The 25,132-nt window shown below is 43.8% G+C and overlaps 1 protein-coding gene across 2 annotated transcripts; it reads right to left on the reverse strand.

Moving 5' to 3' along the window:
* Nucleotides 1-12: 12 nt before the first annotated feature.
* PTGR1 (prostaglandin reductase 1) lies at nt 13-24,062 on the reverse strand. 2 transcript variants are annotated; one of them, XM_075560314.1, is made up of 10 exons: nt 23,912-24,062; nt 22,384-22,499; nt 19,955-20,000; nt 19,039-19,095; nt 14,566-14,733; nt 12,432-12,549; nt 11,471-11,626; nt 8,974-9,082; nt 5,392-5,510; nt 13-893 (listed from the first exon to the last, which is right to left on the reverse strand). In XM_075560314.1, exons 2-10 carry the CDS (start codon nt 22,487-22,489, stop codon nt 783-785), a joined length of 990 nt encoding a protein of 329 aa, XP_075416429.1. In that variant the 5' UTR covers nt 22,490-22,499; nt 23,912-24,062; the 3' UTR covers nt 13-782. The 2 variants fall into 2 exon arrangements, with proteins under 2 accessions (XP_075416429.1, XP_075416428.1); XM_075560313.1 differs by lacking the exon at nt 23,912-24,062 and adding an exon at nt 23,108-23,237.
* Between the last annotated feature and the right edge of the window lie 1,070 nt (nt 24,063-25,132).

The raw sequence follows: 25,132 nt of genomic DNA on the forward strand, positions 1-25,132 counted from the left end.
AACAATACATAATTATATGTTGTGAAATATTTATTTCTAATTACAAATAAATGGCATTTTGTCTTGAAGCGTGGTGTAGCATGGGTACAGTCTTCATGCCAAGTGCTCATACGTGGGCGTATCTGCATGTGGGCGGTCCCACTTGGAGACGGGTAGAGGAGCGGTGTCTCGGTTCCTAAGACCAGCGGGAATAGGTGTTGTCCAATAGTCTTAGGCAACCCCTGTGAATGGGTCATGTGACCCCCAAAGGGGTTGAGACCCACAGGTTGAGAACCACCGCTCTAGATCCTGCCACCTTGTTATGTATGTTCTTTCCTGTTGCCTGTATCCCCCTATCATGTCCCCTTCCTGCCACGTATGTGTATGATGTGAGGATATAAGCCTGTGAGAGTTGCACTCACTCTCTTTCTTGATCCTGCCATCAGAAGAGGTGAGCCCTTGCATGTCTTGCCTGATGTTTCTTTAATTTACCCTTCAATTACACACCTCCCCTTAAGACCCATTGCGGAGGCTGGTCCCCCACAAGTACATTGATTGAGTACCTAATATATGCCAGGCACTGTGGTGATGTCTAAATTAAGCATACACTGTGTCTATGAAGGAGATTATCTTCACTTTACATGTGAAAAAGAAGTCCTAGGTCACAGAGGCAGCTGATCTTTTAGAAGTCAAAACAATCCTTAAAAAATTATTTCTAAAGTAAGTAAGGCAGCATACATCTTTACTAAGTGCTAAAAACAAATCCAAACTCCAAATAGTCTCTGCATCCCATGTGCCCTTTTTCATGCTTTTACTATTGTTTTCCCCAGATTATCTCCTTTCAGCATTCCCATAAAGGCAGCAGGCATGTTTTCAAATCCTTCCTTGACGTCTTCACGGTATTGAATTTTACCCTGTAACAGAACAACAAATATTACAACTTAATGTCATTTTCCACATGAGTATGATCTTTCTCAGCCTAGCAACAAATATTTATTAGGTGCACCATGTGAGATTTGAAAACAAGCTCAAGGCCCTATCCTCCATTAACTTAAAATCAATATGGGGGCAAGATACACAAGTTGTATGTCATAGATTACAAAGTCCACCTAAGAGAGATTTAATAAGAGGCATCAAGTCACAGTGTAATAGAAATGTCACAAGGTAGTGACTAAGGCATTGCTATGTAAGTTGGACCCCATGACATAACACCATTATCTCTATTTGACCCCTGAAAAAGCAGGACTTGTCTGAGAGAGGACAGTACCATGGTCAGGCTCCCTTACAAAATTCAGATGATGCCGATATGTGCTTAGCATTAGTTTAGGAGTGTGGGAGGGAAGGCCTTATCTTAGTAGAGAAAGGTTTTTATTTGGTCTTTCTACAAGACAGTGTATCGAGTGGGACCAATTTACATTCAATTTTTAAATCATTTTATTGGGGCTCATACAACTCTTATCACAATCCATACATACATCAATTGTGTAAAGCACATTTGTCCATTTGTTATGCTCATCATTCTCAAAATATTTGCTCTCCACATAAGCCCATGGCATCAGCTCATTTCTCCGCCTCTCCCTGCTCCCTCCTCCCTCATGAACCTTTGATAATTTATAAATTATTATTTTGTCATATCTTATTCTGTCCAACGTCTCCCTTCATCCACTTTTCTGTAATCTGTCCCCCAGAGAGGTGGTTATATGTAGATCCATATAATCGGTTTCCCCTCTCTATTCCACCCTCCTGGTATCGCCACTCTCATCACTGGTCCTGAAGGGATCATCTACCCTAGATTCCCTGTGTTTCCAGTTCCTACCTGTACCAGTGTATATCCTCTGGTCTAAACAGACTTGTAAGGTAGAATTGGGATCATGATAATGTGTGTGGTGGGGGGAGGAAGCATTTAGGAACTCGAGAAAAGTTGTATGCTTCATCATTGCTACACTGCACCCTGACTGGCTCCTCTCCTCCAGGTTACCCTTCTGTAAGGGGATGCCCAATTACCTACAGATGGGCTTTGGGTCCCTACTCTGTACTCCCCCTCATTCACAATGATATGATTATTTTCTTTGATATCAGATGCCTCATCCCTTCGACACCTCGTGATCACACAGGCTGGTGAGCTTCTTCCACGTGGGCTTTGTTGCTTCTGAGCTAGATGGATGCTTGTTTATCTTCAAGCCTTTAAGACCCCAGATGCTATATCTTTTGATAGCCGGACACCATCAGCTTTCTTCACCACATTTGCTTATGCACCTGCTTTGTCTTCAGCAATTGTGTCGAGAAGGTGAGCATCACAGAATGCCAGTTTAATAGAACAAAGTATTCTTGCATTGAGGGAGTACTTGAGTGGGGCCCAATGTCCATCTGCTACCTTAATACTAAACCTATAAATATATGCACATAAATCTATTTCCCACCCTCTTATATAAATATATTTACATATGTACATGCCTTTATTTAGACCTCTATATGCCCTTTGCCTCGTAGCTCTTTCCTCTATTTCCTTTTATTTTCCTCTTGTCCCACTATCATGCTCAGTCTTTACATTCAAATTTTTTAAGGAGATCTAAGTTACCTGATATCATTTTTTTCCTAATATATTCCAGTGCAGTTTTTGAATCTTTTAAGGGAGTAGCTGGAGGAGACTGTTGGCATTCAATAAGTAGGAATGTTGGGATTTGATTTTGATTGGAAAACCTCATCTCTCCTCTTGAAGAGGTAAAAACTTGGAATGGATGGAAACCTATCCTTCAGATTCAAGGTTCAAAATAGAGAATACTAATAGAAAAGGTTTGGCACAGTGGCTGCATCAGTGGGCTCACACATAAGAACGATTGACAGGCTAGCGTAGGACTAGCAGGGTTTTATTTTGTTGCACCCAGGGTTGATATGAATTGGAGCTGACTCACTGGCACCCACAAGCACAAGAAGTTAATAATGAGGGTAATTATGCAGGGTTTATGGAAACCCTCCTCTCAATTTTTCTCTAAATCTAAAATTCATAGAAAGTGCAGTTTTTCTATTTTTTTTTAAGAGCATGAAGGATGGAGGGGAAAGGATAAGAAATAAGTTAAGCCAATTCACTAGTTACTTTAAAATAAATAACTATGGTCAGTTTTTGTTTGTTAGAGGGAAATATTACTAGGGACACCAGCAGGGCAGGTTTTTGTTGTTGTCAGCTGTGATCAATATTGGGCTAGATTTGATTTCAGCAACAGGAACAGAGTAAGAAAGGCTACATACACATGGAGAACTTCAACTCTTCAAAGCTTCCTGGGCAACCTGGCCCAGCGCTCTAGCGCCCCAAGTGTTTTAAGTGGGGGGGGGGGCGGGGAAACCCAAGCTCCAGTGGCTGCTGGAGAAGTGATTGAGAAATAATCAGAAAACCATTAAGTTGGATGCATGAGACCTCTTTTCCTCTTCCAAACAACAATAATGCTCCTTGGTTATTCAGGTTTCTATTGACTAAAACTTCATCTAGACTAGAGGGCGGTGGGGAAAGGATCAGCAGAGGACAGAGAGGGATCTAAAGGCATGGCTGTTGGATGGCTTTCTGCGTCAGGGCCTGGAAGAGCCATAGCACAGAAGCACGTCGTACAAGTCTATACTGTTTAATCAACGGTGGATACGTATCTAGTAGCTACATTGATTCAGACACTGTTCTATCAGCAAACAGAATGGACTAACAACACTATCCTCAGGAAGGTTACATTCTCATCAGAGGAATATGAGAAATAAATGGAGTTGAAATCAGTGCATTCATTGCTATTGAGTCCATTTCAGCTCCCGGTATCCCCAAGTGTATCCGGGGAGAACTACAGCGGGTTTGCAAGGGCTGATTTTTCAGAAGTAGACTACCTAGGAGGACTCAAACAGCTGACTTTTGGTTAGCAGCTGCGTGCATTGGCTGTCTGCACCACCCAGAGTCTGCATGAAACCCAACAGAGCATATTAAAAGGGGGCAAATGCTGTAGGGAGAATCAGGAATGAAGGGAGTTGTAAAAAAAAAAAGTCTCATTTAGAAATGACCTTTTTTTGCAAACACCCAAAGGATTGAGCAAGTTAGTTAAGCAGTTATTTGTGTTAAGGAGGCTTGGGCAGAGTGAGCAAGGGATTGAACACTAAGAAACAAAATCAAGCAAATAGGGGGTCCCACTCATGTACAACCTTGAAGGATGTAGCTATAAACATGTTGGCTTTACTCTAAGTGAAGTGGGGGATCTTTGAGAAGTGTTGAGCATAGGAATGAAGTGGTTTGATTTATGCTTTGAAGGATTACTGGCTGCTGTGTTGGCAATTGTGTACAAAGATGCAGAGGTTGCACAAGGAGGCAAACTAGAAGTGATTGTGAACAGCCAGACTGGACTGAACAGCTGTGACTTGGAGCTGCATGGCAGTAAGGCGGGAGAAGTGGTCAGATACTGTACATAATATAAAGGTAGACCTCTCAGAATTTCTTGATAGATCAGACGTGGGGTATGAGAAAAATAGAAATCAGAGACAATTCCAAGGTGTTTGTACTAAACAATTAGATGGGTAGACTCGTCATTACTCAAATCGTGATATTTATATATGAGCAGGTTTAGCAGGAAAGTTAAAAACATCTTTTACCTTTATGATTGTAACATCAAGGCTGAGATAAAACTGTATTTTGTATCTAAGTTCAGCTATTGAGTAAGTAGCTGGATATACATGTTTGGAGTTCAGGAAAATGGTGTGCGCTGGAGATAGCAATCTGGGAGTCATAAGCAAGGTGTTGATATTTAAAGGCATGAACTTGGATGAGCTAATTTAGGGATAAAGTGTGGACAGCGACGCACGTAGGTCCAATGACTAGATCCTGTGTCGCTCTATGCTAACTTGGGGAAGAAGAAAAAAGGCAGCAAAGCCAGGAGTCGGAGATAGGGAGCAAACCAAAAGGGTGGCCAAGGGCAGAAGGGTACCGAGGGGGAAGGACCATCTCTGAGAAATACTGCCCATTGTCAAGCGATGCTGAGAATTGACCCCTGGATTCTGTAACACGAGGAACATCGACACCAAACATTTTAGGGGATGGCAGCAGGGCAGAAATCTGATTTCCGGGCGCTCACGGGGAATGGAAAGAAGAGTAAGGGCAGTCAGTGGGTGCAGAGACCCTCCCAGAATTTTATTATGAAAGGGAGAGCAGTGAAGTGGGCCTGCAGTTCGGGTGGAAAAGAGATCCAGAGAGGATTTTTTGTTTGTACGTTTTGTTTTGATTTTCCTTTTTAAGTTGGGAGAAATAGGCGTGTCCTAGTCAGAGGCGTTGTACTGATAGTCCGTAGAAAACTGACGGTGCATCAGCGAGGGGGAAGAGATGGGGGCGAGTCTGGGGTGGCAAGAGAACAGGATCACGGCACAAGCGGAGGGGGTGGTCGCAGAACCCCTTACCTCTGAGACCCATGTCAGCAAGTCTTTCAGAGCTTTCTGGCGTACAGCCCCCTGCCAGCGGGAGACGATGAACCCTTCCATGCGGAGCTCCTGATAGATGACAATCTCGGCGGGCGGGCCTGTGAAGAGGAGGACACATTTGGAACACAAGGTCCAGGGAACAGGATGCGGCACAATGAACCACCACTGTTCCGCCAGTGCTGCCCCTTTCGTTGCCTCCACTCTCTTCGGGTCTGTGGAGCTGCTGACTCATCTGCTGCATTCGGAGCAGGCAGAATAATGGGTCTTCTCAACTGGCCACATCCTAACCTCCAGATCCAGTAAATGCCTTACATGGCAAAAGAGACGTTGCCGAGATGAATGAATGTAAGGATTTGAGATGGGGAGGTTATCTAGGTGATCTGCTAGACCCAATGTAATCACAAGGTCCCTAAAAAAGGGAGGAGGACAGGTAGAGTCAGAGCAAGAGATGTAATGATGGCAGTAGAGAGAGAGAGAGAATCCTGTTTAAAAATCCTGAACAGCTGGCTTTGAAGATGGAGCCCGAGACCAAGGAAAGCGTGTAGTCTCTCCAAAAAACTTAACTCACTGCCATCAAATCAGTGCTGACTCATCGCGACCCCTGTGGGTGTTGGACACTGTAACTGTTTATGGGAGTAGAAAGCCCAGTGTTTCTCCCGAGGAGCTGCTGGTGGTTTCGAATTGCCGATCATGACAATTGCAACTCAAAGCGTAATCACCAGGGTTCCTGCTAGAAAAAGCAAGGAAATGAATTTGCCTCCAGATCCTGCAGAAACAGCACAGCCCTGCTAGCCCATTTAAGACCTCTGACCCCTAGAATTGTAAGATAATGCATTTAATTGTTTTAAGCCAAGAAAATGTGGTCCTTTGTTAGAGTAGCAATAGGAAACTAACATATACTCAGAGTTCTTGAACTGACCACACAGCGGTCATGCTTGCCCTGCCAGAAACTTCCCAGACGGAACAGAACAAGGCCCGAAGTAAACAAATGAAAAACTATGTGCTCCTTTACAAAGACCTGCTTTAAAAAAAGAAAGAAAAACCTGCTGTTCTTGACAGTTAGCATGTTCTGCCTTAATGACATCATTCCATGCATGAGTCAGTACGAAGGAATAGATCTGGAAGATCAGCACCTGTCACACCTGCCTCTGCCCTCACCAGTTCAGGACATTGGTGAAATTCCGGTCCCAATGTTAGCAATGTCTTAGGATCCTCAGGAGGGTTTGTGGGCAAAGGACTGAGTGGGGGATGCCTGAGAATCTGAATTCCTAACAAGTTCCCAGGCAATGGTGTTACAATTGGTTCTGGAGCTATACTTTGAGAACCTCTGACATCGAAAACACAAGGTTACTGTCGCTGCCATGCCTAGAATGGAAGTGCTCCTGGAAAGAAAGAAAGAGTTGCCCGGCTTAACTTCCCAAGGATTACACATGACCAGAAACTGAGGAAATGCTACCTCTGCATAGTCCTTTAAATTCCTACAAGTCAGATGAAAATTTCTGGAAAATATCAGAACCCAAAAAGACAGGATGAGAGGTAGAATCTTCCCTCAGTGTCCTTAATAACCAGCCTCACTGAAGCTAGAGGTCCCACTTACTGCGTGGAAGAAAACAAAATAAAATGGAATTTCTTCTTGAACCAAAACTAATACACGCTCAGGAAAGACAAGAGATTAACATATAATAGTGACATAGCCCAATAGTGGCCTTGCATAAAGAGTGTTGCTTGAGGTAGACCCGCCTCAACCACTTTCTTTATGAGTTAAGGATTGGAAATCCTCATTTCCTCATCTTGGAAGAGGGTGAAATACTGTTTCTGAACTCGCCCATCCTGCGAGGAATGCTATTTTCTTTACTGAGAAAGTGGATTAAAGTTTGGGTCCATAATTACCTGTCTCTGAGCTATCCCAACACTGAAATATGTTAGAATTTCTGGAGATCAGAGGCAGAATCCCCTAAGATTAAAATGGAGAGGGCCAGGTGATCTATCAAAGACCTGTCTGAGAAGCTGTATTCCCAAAGACTAATTGCTACACACGATCAGATCAAGGTACTGTTTCTTAATAGCTGGCTGTAACAGATTGGACTGTGGTTACGAAAATGCTTCACGGAGTTTTGCTCAGTTGAGAGGCAGACAGATTTTAGCTTAGCATCAGTTAGAAAAATATAGGTGGGGGGGGGGTGTGTCCCTAACAATAGGCCAGCCAAGTAGAACTGGAGTTTTCCTGTTGAAAAAGATGGGTCTTTGATTTCTCACAAGCCAAGAGGGCATCTACCAGTAGCCCTTCCTCCACCTTTTCCATTCTAGTCCCTTTGCCCCTGTCTCAGTAACTAACAGGGCTGTAAGGTTCCCTTTCCACAATAGAGGAAATACTCGACTTACTTATCATTGCCTAGATCCTGATTACAGACTAAAGTGTTATTGTTGTTTTAAATTTCATCTGGGGCCACGGATAAATCTGTACTCTCACTCACAGCACAATTTTTTTTATAGCAGAAAAAGATTCTGTATCAGATTTCTGTTTTGAGTCTGTCCTTAGTAGGATTTGAAGAGTCTCTGATCCTTTCTAGCCATTTTTAAACTCCCTTTCTGGGGAAGAAAAAAAAAAAGAGCTGTCTGTACAACAGAGACTTCATGAATGTCATTTTCTAGCCTTTGGCCTCTGTGCCTGTGGGGGAGGGAAGGAGCCGGAGGAAGGGGACAGAGAAGGAATTGGAGGCATCACGGCCAACTTGTGGATTCCGATTCATAGTGCCCATAGGAAAGGGCAGAACTGCCCCGGTGGGTTTCCGAGATTGTAACTCTGTATGGAAGTAGAAAGCCTCTTCTTCCTCCCTCGGAGTGGATGGTGGTTTTGAACTGTTGACCTTGCGGTTAGCAGCCCAACATGTAACCTCTACACTACCAGGGCTTCTGCCGTTGGAGGCAGAGGACAGCCAAATGCCCACTGAGAGAAGCCAACAAAGGACAATGAAAGAATAGAAGGGAAAGAAGGCTCCTCTCTCTCTTAGTGGAAGCCGCCGGCTCTGTGAGGCCAAGTTATTCTGCTGCTCTGGGAAGCACAAGGTGAACGACTAAGACTACAGGACTCGCAGCCGGGTCTTTCCTCCCTCCCCACACCTCCAGCAATATCCTGGATAGTCACCAGCCAGTCCCAAGTATGCCATTGTTACATCTTTCTGTAAATTTCCAGAAACCAATACGTAAAAAGCTAAAACTCTGTACAGAATTTTTTCTTTTAGATTTTTGGATACTGTTATTTATCTACCTTAAAATTTAATCTAAAGTGATGTAACATGAAAAATGAAAAATGATATATTTTAATATTATTCCCTCACATTTCATCAAAATATCAAGAGTACTTCCACATGTATTTAGAAAATCAATAGCAATGTGAAATTTTTATAGTCAGTGACAGAGTTCATTGATATCTTAGAAATATGTCCTATAAATGTATGAAGGGACTTTGAAAACTCAAAAAATGTCAAAAAGAAAAATGGGATTGAAAGATGACATTTTTCCATGAACTTTTTAAAGTCTTCTTGCACCTGAGCTCATTACCTGGGGGAAGTGGACGAGTACTGTTATAGGTAGAGATGGCCCCACATATAGCAATTCTTCCATATTTCTTCATTTGGGGGATAACAACATTTGAAAACTCCCCTCCTACCTAAACAGGAACACAGATAAAACAAACAAAAATAGAAATACAACAAATTATTTCAATTCTAACTAACTTGGGAGCAACCATTATGTCACAATTGTTCATAATATTGGTATCAAGAAATGGATTTAATTAGCACAAAACAGTGAAGAAAATTGCAGCTAGGAAATATACATTAAAAACTAGGCATTTCAGCTTAACTCTACAAACATACTTTCTATAATTTAGAAATTTCACATTATTATATACTGATATTCTTTTATAAACTTAATAGTCTCATTGCCCTATAATCTAAATGTATAGCAAAATGCTCAAAGAATATTCAAAGAACAAAGTCGAGGACCCACATTTCCTGTTTCCAAAACTTAGTCCAAAGAATATAGGTCCCTGGAACTGAGTTGAGAGTCCAGAGATAGACCCTTGCATTTATGATTAATTGATTTCAACAATGTTGCCAACATAATTCATTAGAGAAAGTCTATCCTTTCAACAAATAGTACAGAATAAATGGAGATCTCTATAGAAAGAATGAAGTTGAACCTCTTCCTTTCACCATACACAAATAATAATTCAAGTGAAATATTGACCTAAATGTAAAAGCTATAAAATAATAAATCTCTTAAAAGAAAACTATAAAACTTTTAGAAGACTAAATAAATAAATAAATAAATAATGTAAAAATAATTTTAAAAACTTTTAGAAGAAAGCATAAAAGAAATCTCCATAATCCTGGATAAGGCAAAGCATTCTTATACATCACACTAAGACTCAAGCAAACAAAAACAAAATAGGCATATTAGACTTGTAAATAATAAACATTCTCGGGGAAGAAGGGGAAAGAAATGGGGAGCTGATATCAGGGGCTCAAGTGGGAATATAATGCTTTGAAAATGATGAAGGGAGCATATGTGCAAATGTGCTTGACATACTGGATAAATGTATGGATTGTGATAAGAGATATAAGAGCCCCCAATAAAAGCATTTCATTAAAAATTAATCAAATAAACATTCATGTTTCAAAGAGAGTAAAACAAAACAAAAATCAACTTAAATAGGAGAAAATATTTGTACATCATCTATCTGATCAGGGACTTGTATCCAGAATATATAAAACTCACTGCTATCGAGTCAGTGCTGACTCATAGGGAGTCCCTGGACTGAGTAGAACTGCCCCAGTGGATTTCCGAGGCTATAAACCTTTCTCCCTCGAGTGACCAGTAGGTCTAAACTGCTGACCTTGTGGATGGCAGCTCAAAGCATAACTAGACTGCCAGGGCTTGTGAGACTATATAAAGCACTCTTAAAAACCTACTGCCATCGAGTTAATTTGGTTTACAGCGATCCTCTATAGAGTTTCGGAGGCTGTATATCTTTACTGGAGCATAGCCTCAATTCGCTCCCTCTGAATGGCTGGTAGTTTTGAACCTTCAACCTTGTAGTTAGTAGCCCAACCCATTCCTAACAGCACCACATGGGTTTATAACTTAACAAATAAACCAATTGTAAAGTGGGGAAAGAATTTCAATAGATACTTCTCCAAAGAAGATATGCAAGTGACCCAGGGTACCATGAACAGATTATCAACATTACTTATTAGGGAAATGCAAATGAAAACCACAATAAAATATCACTTCAAACACAGTAGAGTGACTATAATTAGAAGACTTGTTATAAGTGCTGATGATTATTTGGAGAAATTAAGAGCCCAGACACATTGCTGGTGGAAATGCAAATTTGTGCAAATGTAAAATTGGCAAAAACTCATAGGCAGTTCCTCAAAATGTTGAATGTGAATTTATCATGTGGCCCAGCAATTCCACTCTTATGTGTTTACCTGAGGAAAATGAAAACATTAAATGCACATAAAAACTCGCAAACAAATCCATAGAAGCATTGCGTAATAGCCACACCAGAAACGTAAGTCACTCAAATGGCTCCCGTCACCTTGTATAAGGATAAATGAAATAAGTAGAATGAGATACACCCATGCAAAAAATTATGTTACTAGGTCATAAAATGAAACGACATACTGATACATGCTATAACATGGATGAACCTTGGAAACATGCTAAGTGAAAGAAATCAGTCACCAAAGACCATATAGGACAACATGAAGATTTACTGATAATGGGTTAAGGGTTTGCTTTTGGAGTGAGTAAAAAAATGTTTTGAAATGGACTGTGGGTAAGGTTCTACAACTCTGTGAATATATGGAAAATAATTTGCTTATATACTTTAATGAGGGACATGTATGGTATATAAAATATATCTCAACAAAACTGTTAGAAAAAAAATATATGTACTTCCCCAAATTCTAAATGGAAATTCCCTGAGTACATTCCATTGTCTCGTAGCATGGTAATAACCCAGATATGAAGTCCAGTTTGCACTTACATTATCAAAATAGCAATCATAACCATCAGGAGAGGCTTTTTTCAAAGTTTCTTCCAAAGACTCTATGGTCTTGTAGTTAAAGGCAACGTCAAATCCGAGTTTTTTAATGTAGGCCACTTTGTCATCAGACCCTGCCGCTCCAACCACAGTGCAGCCCTATATGGGGAGGTGATGGAAACCAGTTAAAGCCACCTGCATGGATCATCTCCAGTTCCTAATCTGGTATGGTTGGGTTCCCTAAGAAGACACTCTTAGGTACTGAACCACATACATGAGGATACCATAATGGGTCAAAAGGCCCCACAAGTGAAATGAGTCTCTGAGCCAGTCTACAACCCAACCACGACTTCAGTTTGGTTCTGCCTATCCAACAGATTCCTTCTATATTTATTTGTTTTGCAGTCTGTTTCAATCTGCTAATTGGACAACCTCGTCATTTGATTCCCTTACTCTTTATTGTTGGTGAGCAATCATGAAGGACATTAAGCTCTAGCAAGAGAAAATTTACTAAAAACTCTGAAACTGTAAATTACTGCTCACAAATCCATTATGCTAAGATAGAAGCCATTCCCGACTCAATACTTGCATTGTTACCCACTGCCTCTGAGTTGATTCTGACTCATCGGGACCCTATAGGACAGAGTAGAACTGCCAAGGCTGTAAATCTTTATGGGAGTGGAAAACCTCATATTTCCCCCAAGGAGCAGGTGGTGGTTTCGAACTGCTCCCCTTGTGGCTAACAGCCTAATGCATAACCCACCAGACCACCAGGGTCCGTGCATTGTTAGCAAACAATGTGGTGCAGATCATCCTTGCTAGATCATTTTCCACTTCCAGCTTCTCAATGAGCTCCACCAGACTGTAAACTCTTAATCCAGGGCAGGTCTGCTGTTCTCGCTATTGCGTTCTTCACACATGGTGAGCCTTGTGTAAAGGTTTGCTCCTGGAGGGAACCACTCACCTTGAGCTTAGCTATCTGCCCCACAACAGCACCCACTGCTCCTGCGGCTGCATTGACCATCACAGTTTCTCCGCCTTTCACACCACAGATGTCAAGTAGGCCAAAGTAAGCTGTGAGGCTGAGGAGAGAGAATGAAAAATGTGGATGGGTGTGTTTCTTTCCCCTACCATTCATTTAAATGGGAGGCCCTTGTTGGGAGACCCCAGGTGGCATAAGCAATCAACGTGCTTTCTCTGGGAGCACAAAGGCTGGCGGTTTGAGCCAACCCAGAGCTATCTCAGAGGAAAGGCGCAGTTATCTACTTTATTTTTTTAAGGCAATTGCAAACCCAAGAAACAGTTTTACTCTAACACATACAGGGTTATTGTGAGTCGGAATCGTCTACACAGCAAATATTATCTGATTAGCTAGCTTTCTTAGCAGCCCAACGCCATCCAAATCAAGCAAACAAACACCAAACTCACATCCCGAACAAGCAAACACCAAACTCACTGCCACAGAGTCCATTCTGACTCCAGCAGCCCTATGAGACAGGAGAACTTCCGCCGTGGGTACCCACAGCCCGAGACTGTGGATCTTTCTGCGCATAGAAAGCCTCATCTCTCTCCTGCAGAGAGGATGGTGGTTTTAAACTACTGACATTGTGTTTAACAGCCCAGGGAGTAACCCACCGGGTCCAGATAAAGGGCAGAACAGAAAGGACACCATTGGTCCCCCTCCTCCTTCGGGAGCCAAGACAGCAACAAAGCAGATAGGAAGTAAACAGTGAGAACATAAATTTCTGTTTTAAAAAGCCACCCACTTGCAGGACTTATGCTACGGGAGCAGCATAACTAAGACACCTATTCATTCAGGACACCTGTAAAGCTCAAGTGTCATATGAGCCAGGTGATTCTTATTAATGATTGAAAATGGTTGTTTTAATAAATAGAAATCTCCCCAATTATTGAGAACCAAGATGATTTATTTGAATAAAATTATATTCCTTAGGAGCTTGGAATGGGTGAATATAAAAATATACATGAATGAATAAACTATCTTATGTTTGGGGATCAAGATATCAACATTTTACAAGTTATTTTCTCTGCAACGAAGTCAGGAGAGGCTTACTCTAGGTTTCCCCATTCTCTCTTTACACTTGGCTCACAATTCCAAGACAAAGATTGTAAGATGGAAAGAAAAGCTGCTGCCAGTGGAGGGCACAGGAAAGGGAAGGGAAATCGGGAAGTGCTGATTCTGTTTGGTGTCCACTAATTGATATAAGAACCATCTAATTTCCCAGTGATGTCTCTTGACAGTGGTCATTCTGAAGATTAAGTGGAATATGAATTGGGAGGGTATGGGAGTGATTTTGTTCAAGGCCAACTACTCAGAGGTATATATTTCCATTTCATCTTTGAGAATCTTAAAAACAACAACACCTAGGTGGGTAGAAGGAAGGAAAGCTCACATGACTCAGGAAACAGGTAAGAACTAAATGGACTCTGGATTAGAAAGATTTCAGATGTCCAACGGCAATGGCCTTGCTTCTCCAAGACACCAAGGAATGAGTGGGCCAGGTGTTTCCTGAAGTCAAGGCCAAGAGAAATTAGAGCATTTTAGCTCTGTACCAGGTTGAATTACTGTACAATCATACCGGTATCTATCTGAAGTCTTTACCACATAAGTCACTGAGATGACAAAAACTCAGCTATGAATAGTGGACATGTGAGAAAACAGGGAAATTAGAATGGCCAAAGTAGATTGAATTCTCTCTCTCTTGTTAGATTCTGGAGGCAGAGATGAGTCAAGCCATGAGCCACGAGTCCCAATCCCCACTCCCCACCCCCAGGGACAGGAAGGGATGGTGTGTTATCATGATCATTTGGTGTATTATCATTTGGCAGCTGCTCAGAAGCAACCCCATGTTACTTCTCCCTTTGCTTTCTCTTTGGCCTGAGAATCTTTCACTTGATTGCCCCTCTCTTTTCTTTAATCCCAAAGTGAATTATGATCCATCCCTTTTCCCACGTCCTTGGCCCCACCATGGACTTCAATCAGCCCCGGCCCTGAGTGGTCTCCAGGCTTCTCTGGAGCTTGTTCAAGTTGCAGACAAAGTCTGTTCAATCAGACAAAATGTACTCCCGCTACTCACCCTGTCATGCCAACTGCCCCCAGAGCCAAAGACTGGGGTAATGTGTCTGGCCATTCTGCAGGCAGCGTTTCCAGGCCCGTCCCATCAGAAATGGAGTGTGTTGTCCAACCAGAAGCAGCCACCACAGTGGTTCCCGCTGGGAAGGCTGAGTTTTTGCTGTCTACAACTCTGAAGGGTAAAGAACATTAAGACACATGAAACCTCTTCTCTATCAAGGTAGTCAGGATACTTCTTGTGTAGTGTTCACACAAGGGCACTGAGGAGAATATTCCAGGATAAAACACACATTTCTCAATCACTGTTCTTAGCCATAGGCTGATGTCTCCTAGCTTTTTGCCTCTGTTCTTTCTTGTGTCATTACTGATGCACTTGATTCCATCTTTTCCCATTCCTGCCTACACACACACACACACACACACACACACACACACACACACACACGAGGACTCCAGGAACTTTGTAGAAATATTCGACAATCTTTTAATTTCTCTTTTCCACAAACTTTCTGAAGTCCTCCTGTACATAGGTAATTTTTAATTTTGTTGTTTTTGAGAATGTGCACAGAAGAATATATACCAACCCAGTAATGGCTACATGTACAATCCAGTGATATTAGTTATATTTTTGAGTTGTATCATTCCCACCCTCCGTTCCCAATAAACATAAACTCCCTCTTCCTTAAATTTCCAATCTAATTTTTTGGCCGCTGTTATTCACTATTACCATTGTTATTCACTATTACCATTGTTATTCACTATTACCATTGTTATTCACTATTGCCATTGCTATTCACTATTACCATTGTTATGCACTATTACCATTGTTATGCACTATTACCACTGTTATGCACTATTACCATTGTTATTCACTATTACCATTGTTTATTGTCTCCCCTCAGATGCTACACTGTGTTTGTTTTCAAAACGTGAAACACATAAATATCAGTCTTAATCTCACAATAAGAAGATAACTGCTATTAATATATTGAGTCTATGGAAATCTTTATTATTTATTTAAAAATCTTGGCTACATGTATTTCCCTATCTACTACTGACAGATCGATTCTGACCCATAGTGACCCTGTGAAACGGGACAGTAAACTGCCCCTTTGGTTTCTGAGATTATGTCGTCCCAGGAGTGGATTTCCCCAGCTTTTCCCTCAGAGCATATGGTGGGTTTAAGCCTCTGACCCGAGGTTAGAAGCCCCATACATCGCCCACTATGCCACTGGGGATCCTACATGTATTTACATAATCAAAATACTTTTATTATCCTTTTATGAAAGACCCAAGAGAATTGATGCATTTGAATGATGGTGAAGAATATTGAACGTACCATGGACTGCCAAATGAATAAACAAATCTGTCTCAGAAGAAGTACAGTCAGAATGCTCCTTAGAGACAAGGATGGCAAGACCTTGTTTCATGGACTTTGGACATGTCCGGAGAGATCAGTCCCTGGAAAATGGCAGCATGCTTGGTGGAGGAGAGGGGCCGTGAGAAGAGGAAGACCCAGGTGGACAGACCCAGTGGCTGTAACAATGCTCAAATGTAAGTAAGAACAACTGTGAGGCTGGCTTTCAAGAAGGTTGCAGCGGTTTCTGTTTGCACCATCAAGACCTGAATAGATCATTACATCTTCGACAGCCCCATTGTCCTTTTAAAAGTCCTCACTGATTCAGCAAACACAAACACATCATCATTCCTTTGCTTACAAGCAAAATATGTTAAAGGCCTGGATGGAGAGGGATAACTTGTGTTTTGAGGGAAAGAGTTTAAGATGTTAGTTCCCTTAGATACATGTGTAAAGTCAGTGGCATCTAAATAAAAATTCAAACCGGATGATACTGCAATCAGTGTTGCAATGATTGTGAGTCATTTGGAAACAAAGTAAACACCTCACTCCTCGTGCCAAAATAAAACCATTGTTAAATTTGAAACTCTAGAAGGCACAAGTAAATACTTAGCAATTTGGAAGAAAGAATGCCTTTGTAAGCAGAAAATGAAACCTAGGAGCCATAATAATTTCATCACATATAATTTTTAAACTATGATTGGATATACGAGAAAGATAAAGATAAACAAAAATGCAAAGTCTGCAATACTAGGTTCTCTGATATGCAAGAAGCTACTGCAAATCAGTCTGAAACTATAAAAGCCTGATGGTAAAGGTCAAAAGACAGATAGATAATTCACAGAGGGAAACAATGTACATATTGATCATTAAGTTACCAAAAAAATTAAAGATCACTAATGATTTTTAAAGGTGTGACGACCTGGAGCTGGAAAACCAGAAGGGAAGAAAAAAAATGCTCCGCATATCTCAATCTAAAAGAAATAAAGAAAAATTCAAACATTGAGTTACAATATTGAAGACTTCTCTGGGCAAAATCTTGAAGAGGCAGAAAGCATGAAAAGAAGGTGGGAGGAATACACAAGGCACTGTACCAAAAAGAACCAGTCCACATTCAACCATGTCAAGAGGCAGCCATAGATGACCTAGACCCAGTGGAACTAAAGGACGCAGTCCACGCTGCAATAACGGCATCCGTGAAAAACATGGCCACAGGAATTGCCAGGGGACCTACCAACCGGAATGTTTCAAGAGACTGACGCAACACTGGAAGCACTCACTGCTTTATGCTAAGAAATTTGGAAGAGAGCTACCTGGCCAGTTAACTGGAAGAGATTCAGATCTGTTCTCCTTCCAAAGAAAGGAGACTCAACACGAGGTGGAAATTATTGAACAGTATCATTCAGGTAGCATGCCAGTACAATTTTGCTGAAGGTAATTTGAAAATGGTTACAGTGACAGGAAGCTACTGGAAACTCAAGTTGGATTCACAAGAGGATGTAGAAGGAGGGGTATCATTATTGACTTCAGATGGATCTCAGCTAAAAGCAAGAAATATCAGAAAGATGTTTACATGTTTTATGAACTATGGCAAGGCATTCAGCTGTATGGACCATACACGTTATGGGTAACACTGCAACATACACTGAAACAGGAGGCAATTGCTCAAATAGAGCAAAAGGACACTCCAAATGCAACCAAACTCCCTTGCCATCCAGTCGAGGCGGACTCCCAGCAACACTAGAGAACGGGGCAAAGAGCCTCTGTGAAGTTCGAGACTAACTCTTTACAAGGGTACAAAGCTTCATCTTTCTCCCAAGGATGAACAGTGGTTTTGAACTGCTGACCTTGCAGTTAGCAGCCCAACACTTAACCACAACGCCAAGAAGATACTGCAGGGTTTGAAACCAGGAAAGGGGTGCCTAAGTGTTGCATCCTTTCACCATTACTAGTCAATGTGCGTGCTGAGCAAACAACGCAAGCAGTTGTAAATGAAGAAGAACGTGGTTACCAGGACTGGAGGAAGGCTCCTTAACAGCCTGTGGTACGCAGCTGACACAACCCTGCTTCCTCAAAGCCAAGAGGGCTTCCCTCGCTTACCGATGAGGGTCAATGAGTACAGCGTTCCGTACAGGGGACCAGGTAAGGAACGCGAAAATCTCACAATTGGAGCAAAAGACAACACCTTGATAACCAAGGAAAGATTGAGCTCCGCAAGGATCTCACTTCTTCGTAGATCTACAATCAATGCTCACGGAAGCAACAGTTAAGAAATTTAAAATTTTTTTCAATTATTGAATTGGGAAAATCTGCTGCAAAGACTTCTTTAAACTGTTGAGGAAGAAAAGTGTCACTTTGAGAGCTGAAAGGACTTCTTTCACCAAGTGTTCACTTTCTCACAAATGATACTTTGTATTTTACAAGTTAATGTACTAATTAGCTAAAAGATGACCTGGTGATACATGCAAACCCAGCGCACTGGGTTGATTCTGCCTCTCGGGGACTCTCCGGAGGGCTTGAGGCTGCTGTGACCATCTGTCCAGGCACAGAAGGCCTCGTGCCTGGTGGGTCTGACTTGCCACCCTTGGGGTCACTAGACCAGCGCTCACCCAACGGGACTCCCAGCATGCCTTCATGGTAGATGAAAGGGCTTCAAAAGGTGTGTGGGAAAATTCTACTCTCTTTTCATGTCCTTTTCCCACAAACCTTGTGAAGCCTCTCATCTAGACCCAGTTTTAAAAAACTGTACATACTATTAGGTACACTGAAGAGGATTTGAAATAGTAAAATGTTAACAGCCATCTCTATAGTTTCAAATGCTGGGGAAACACTCATATTTTGACATAACATTATTATTTTTTTAACAATAATCACTAGCTGGAATCATGTCACTCTTTTACCAGATGAAAGTAAATATTGCAAAGTGAAACTGAAATGCTGACCATTTCCCATCCTTCTGATTAGGCAGGAAGGAAGCAGGACTTCCCATTTGTTCCCAAGGTCAATCAGTGAGGGAAGCAAGCAGGCTGAAATCTTGTGACCAAACGGTAGAAACAGGCTGGACCAGGAGGGCCAGGCAAAGACCGTTTGCCCAGCATTAGGGTATGTAAAAATTACTACCTGGCTACTTGCTGGCCCATCATCTTGTCACCCTCTTTCAACCTTTTGGCTGCCACTCTGGAAAAGAAAAAAACAAAGGCATTCTATTCTTAATACATAATAGCACCTGAGGAAAACAGTCTTGAGTTAAAGCAAAATGGGAAGCCATGGGAAAAGTGTACAAAGGACATTGGACAGAGGAAGGGGGTCCAACTGGGTGGGACACAGGGGAACAGCTGAGGGGTGCTGCTGCGTGACCCCGCATAAACACTCCCATAGGGACTTTCTGTGAAATGAACACGGTGGGCTTTCTATTCGATTCACTTGGGGATAAGTTTCTACCAATGACTTTTGATATGCAACCCAGCACCACTGGTGTTACCCCAAACGCTAGCAACAAAGATGGATGCTCGTTAACATTTTAAACCATATTATTCACTTGAGGTTTGAATCAGTACTAATCAGGTTTCAAAATTACTTAAAAGATTGGTGGGTGTAATAATTTACCTAGGCAAACATTTACTGAGGAGTTGGGTGTCCCAAGAAGGCTTTCCTTCCTACCCCTCCCAAAGTTGTTTGCTCATTTAGAGTGCAAACTTGAGTCATCTCAATTCAGGAGGCAAGAAAGAGACCATGATTTTGTCTTAGGAACGCCCTCTCTCTAAATCATTTGCCAGTAGTGAAGTGAACAAATCAAACTCGGGTTTCTTTTTTCTTTTAGTCTTTCTGGGAGCAATTCTGGTGAGCAATAAAAGAGCAATTCAGCACAGCAGATAGGAGATGGTATAAAGCAACAGGACAGTGGTCATCCCTCACCACCCACACCTTCGTCTGGTAATAGAGAGAGAAATGACGCTCTTTAGAATCTGTTGGATGTTCCACCCCATGGACTACTGTAAAAGACAACAACACAGCATACAGCATGAGAAAACAATACCTCATATAAGGATCCACAGTGAAGAACAGAGCTTCCAGCAGGACCTCTGCAAAATAAAGCATCCCACAGTCCATTAGGAACACAGGGCTAAGTAAACATAAGCTTTCCGGTTCAGAGTTGGCACCTCCTCTACGGTCGGCTTTCTAGGTGAGCGACATAAACGGATCTCTCACTTGCTCAAGTCAATAAAAGTAAAAACAATAATAAGCCTATTCATTCATCATTTACTTCAGGCTTTACGTGGATTATTTCATTGGATGCTCTCAGCAACCCTATGACACAGGGTCAACTCTTCTTTCCAGTAAACTCTTCTTTCATCAGTAAAAAAATGTAAGCTTAAGCTACGTCAAATGGCCAAGGCTGCATTTGTCATAACTGCTGTATTAGAATGCTCACATAAGGTTTCACTACCATCTTCAGTCTGTAGTGAAGAATATGTATGTGTTTTACTGGAGCGGCCTCGTGTACACATTCTCTGATATCTCACACCCGAGCCCTGGCTATCATGACGCAGATAGGACTGATCGCTTTACCAAGCGATTCAATTGCAGCCCCTTTTCTTAAAAGGTTACCTCTCTATAGCGACTGCTAGTCCACAAAGCTATCCCCCAACTTGTCCTGGGGAGATGCCATTTCTCTCCCTTCAATTTATTTAGGTTGATCTTGTCCCTCCATGTCCTCCACGTGGAAGGGAGGCTTCTCAGCAGAGGATGAGTTTCCCTTTCTTGTCTACACACAGGAATGGTTTGACCTCTTTGCATACAGGTGCCAGGCAGGCTCACCAGGAGAGAGGACATCCTCTCTATGGTCTGACCCAGGCACGTGTTTCAATTAGCATTCAAACAGAAATGTTGAAATGTCTGTATATCACGCTGGGGATGGATTCTCCAAAGTGACATTCAGACAACATGGAACGTTTTTCTATGATAGACCAAAAAATGGACGCAAATACCCTACATCCCTCTGTGCTGAGCTCTTTGTCACTCTTCCTGACAAGGCATTGAAGTCTTCTGCCCTCCTTGAAGCTGAGCTTGGCCATGTGGTTACTTGGATCAATGGAATTTTCACAAACACAGTACGGGTAGAGGCTTAAAAAGTGCTTGGCGGGTGGAGTTTGCCAACTCCTGCTGCATTAGATCCCTCAGACTATCACGAGGGAAAAATCCCTCAAATTATGCTGGCAGGAAGCCCACACAAGGCACACACCTCAGCAGACAGCCTGGCAACACCAGACACAGAGGAAGGTCCGTTCTAATTGGCCATCTAGCCCAGAAGAATGTCCCAATCAATCTTTGTCCCAAATGCCAACCAACTGAACTGCGAACTAATAAATAACTACCGTGTGAAGTCACTCAGTCACCCTATAGGACAAGGTAGAAATGCCCTTGTGGGTTTCCAAGACTGCCAATGTTTACAGGCATCGAAAGCCGCTGCTTTCTCCCCGTGAGCACCTGGTGCCTTCAAAGTGCTGACCGCACAGTGAGCAGCCAAAGCATAAGTACCATGCCACCACCTACTTTGGACATGTTGTCAGGAGACACCAGTCCCTGGAGAAGGACATCGTGCTTGGGCAAAGTAGGGGCGCATTGAAGAGAGGAAGGTCTTCAATGACCCAGTGGCTGCCACCATGGGCTCAAGCCTGACAACTGTGAGGATGGCGCAGGACCGGGCGGTGGTTCATTCTGTTGGGCACAGGTGTTCTCAGAGTGGGAACTGACTCAAGGGTGCCGAATCAGAACAGCAACTACAAGGTGTACAGTCACTGCTTTTTGATAGTTTGTTCTGCAATAAAGACTGATGCACACTTATCTTAGTGACCGAAGCTTGCTGTAACATAAACACCACAAACAGGAGGCTCTAGCAAACATGGGTTTATTTTCTCACAGTGTAGGAAACTAGAATGCGGAGCTCAGAGACAAAGTGCTCGTCTCCGCCAGTTCTGGTGGAGGTCCCGTCTCTTTAGCTCTTGCCTCCTGGATCCCTGGAGCTCTCCCTGTGTCTTGACTCCTGTCGTACCCCATTTCTCCTCTACTCACTTACTTGATCTCTATATCTCAAAGGAAACTGCTCCAGGGTGCACATTACACGAACAGAGAGAACCAGTTCCAAATGGGATTCTAACTGAAGGCAGAGAAGTTAAGATTCACCACACATGTTTTGCGGAGGCAGAACTCAATCTCTAAGACACCCTTCTAAGTCTGTGGTCTTCTGAGTATGACTCAAAATTGAGTGGATGGCCGTGGGGTTGCCTGGGTTGTTCTTTTTCTGTTTCTATTTGTTTATTGATAAGGTTTAGGATAAGGATAAGACTTTCTACGCTTGTAAAGAATTACAGTCTGGGAAACCCACAGGGGCGTTTCCCTGTTCTGTAGGGTCACTCATGGACTTGATGGCAGTGAATTTGGTTTTGGAGTTTGGGTGTGGCTTACCTCCATTTTTTAAGGGTGGAAGTTCAGTTGTCTTCAACTCAAAGTTACTGTTAGTCGGGTAGCCTTCAAAATGCTTCTTCAGGATCCAAGTCTTAGCACGAACCATCTTGAAGCTCCTAAAAGACAGTAAACAAGGACTCACCTTTCTGAATCCTATGGTTCCCTAATTACTGTGCGGTCCCGTGATTCTCACCAGTATCATCAGCAACCATTACATTTATCTAGCATTTAGTACACTCTGTGTGGTTTTATCCTCATAACTTCCCTGATAGGATAGGCATCATTGCTTTTGCAATGAGGAAATTAAGAAATCCTTCCAAGGTTGTCCCCCCCGCCTCCCCCCCGCCCCCCCCCCCCCCCCCCCCCCCGCCCCGACATTGAATCAGAGTGCTAGCAGGCATCTAAGTCTTTCCAGTTTCACATCTCACGGGAAGCAAATCCTAACACGTTTCAAAAGGAAAGAGAGAGAGAGGTGTGTGTTACCCTGCTTCACCCCATTTTCAGGTGTGGTCTCTCTTGGGTTCCAAAGGGAAATCAAGTCCTGTATTTAATAGGATTTTAGGCAGCCGGCTAGATCTCCGGATGGCGCACAGTATTAAGCTCTGGACGAGCCCAAAAGTTAGCGATTGAAACTCATCCCAGGGGGCCTGGGAAGCGGGGGGGGGGGGGGGGGCGGGGGTGTCATTCCCAGTAAGGAAGATAAGCATGGGTGGCTGGTGCTTACCTACTCATCTGTGGAGTAAGTGCGGCCAACCTTGCTCAGTCGTCACCGCCAGAGGTGGTAAATTTGAACAGAGGCTTTGATTCAAAGTGTTCGCTACAGCTTGGTAAATAAGCACAAGTAAGCCCGTGCTTAGCCCCACTTGTTGCATAATCGGACACTGCTCGCTCAGAACACGAGACCTGATGACTCGTCTCCTAACGCCTGGAAAGCCCTTGAAAGCAGTTCTCAGCAGATTAGGACTTGCCACGTCCATGCTGCTTCGACAGCGCTTCTCCCCAGCGGGGCGACCCCACCAGTCAATCCGCTGCAAACAAGTGCCCGGAAAGGGGGCCCTTCCATAGTGCCAGCGGCGCTGTCCCGGGCGGCACCATCTGGGGCCCCGCTCATTGTTCTAGGCCCGCTTTCCCCCAAAATGGCAACCGCTGCGAACTCCGGACTCTGCAAATCCAGAAAGTCCAGTTCCGGGAGGGTCCTCCGGGCCGGTCCTCCGGGCCAGGGGCAGGGACCTCGGGCGACGCTGGCTCCCGTCCCGCAGCAGTCCCTCGGAGGACCACGACCCTGCTGGGGTGCTGCTTCCCCTACGCGCTGCGCCCCAGGGGTCCCCAGCCGCGCCCGGCGCCCCCTTCCCGCGCGCTCGGGGACTGCCTTCCACCTTGACCCCGAGGGCAGGGCGGATGGCACCCAGAGCATCCCGCACCACCAGCGAGCCCGTGCCCAAGCTCCTCCGTCCGCGGTTGGGGGGACTAGACTCTCCGCGGGGCAAACAAAGCCCCACAACCAGCTGGCGGCGGCGGCGGTACTTACTCTGGAGAGTGCGGGGAGAGGCAGCGGGACGGCGCCGCGGGGAGGACGCGGGAATTTATGTCCCGGGGAGGGTGGGGCTGCGCGCAGGGCGGGGTGCTCGGGCAAGGTGCACGCCCGGCCCCGGAGGCGCGGGCGGGACCCTCTGGGCTCCAGGGACAGCTGGTGGCGGGCGGAGAGGGTGCTTCGCCTCGGAGCTTTGGCCAGGACTGCGGTAGGTGGGTGTGCCCGCCCCTCGGCGCCCGCAACGGGACCCCGCGGGGAAGAAAGTCTCGGTTTCGAAGGAGCCCTGCACCCACCGCTCAAGCAGGGAGCTCGAAGGCTGGAGGCCCGGGGGGTTCACCGGCCAGGTGTTCGTCGGGTCCGGGATCCTCTGCTCCCCGCAGTTTGCTGCATCCACAACCTACACCCAGGTGCCAGGATGCGGGCCTCCGCCTACACCCCAGTGGGTCCACACTGGTCTTTCAAGAGCCAATGCAAGGGGTTCCCTCCTGTGTGACTCCTTCCCGGACTCCCCCAGCCCTGAGCCCAATCTTTGGCAGCTTTGTAATACAAATACCATGAAAATATCGACACAACGCAAAGATATATAAAGAACTTAAAGTGGCCCTCTGAGCTCCCTTAGCCCCCTCCTTGAGCAGGCGTGTGAGTAAGTATCTCAGGTCCGAACAGCCTTCAGCCCTGATGGGTTTATGTCTAAAGGCTGGACTCCCAACTGTGAGCAAGTTGAACCAAACAGGGTGTGCTTTGTAATTTTAATTTTATTTTTAAGCAAAAGGGAAGAAAATTATTGGAGCCCTTACGGGAAACCCTAGAGGGACCCAGCATACCCAACTGTGTAGGCATGCCCAACAAAGGGTTACACTGTTCGCTGTACTCCTACGTCCAGGGGGACTCCCCTTGAGCTGAGGGTGTGCTTTTTTCATGGATTAGGTTGGATTCTATGAAAGGGTTAACTTTTTTGGAAAGGGTTAACTTTTAAACAGTCTCAGCTAAGTAAATGCCAATTGTGTAAGTTTCAACGGCTTAAATCTGATATTTGGTAGATTGCTTTGCAAAAATGTGGTGGCAGTGAACTCTCCCTCCTCTTCCCTAAAGCCAGTATCTAGACTGCTCTTGTCCTTTTTTACTTTTTGCCAATCCAGGCAATGCAAATGATCTTCCACACACACCCTTTCCCCAAACTCTTCAAGATCGGAGACAGGACTTTGCTCATATTTGTAC

This window comes from Tenrec ecaudatus, chromosome 10 (genome assembly GCF_050624435.1).
Source record: "Tenrec ecaudatus isolate mTenEca1 chromosome 10, mTenEca1.hap1, whole genome shotgun sequence".
Lineage (NCBI taxonomy): Eukaryota > Metazoa > Chordata > Mammalia > Afrosoricida > Tenrecidae > Tenrec > Tenrec ecaudatus.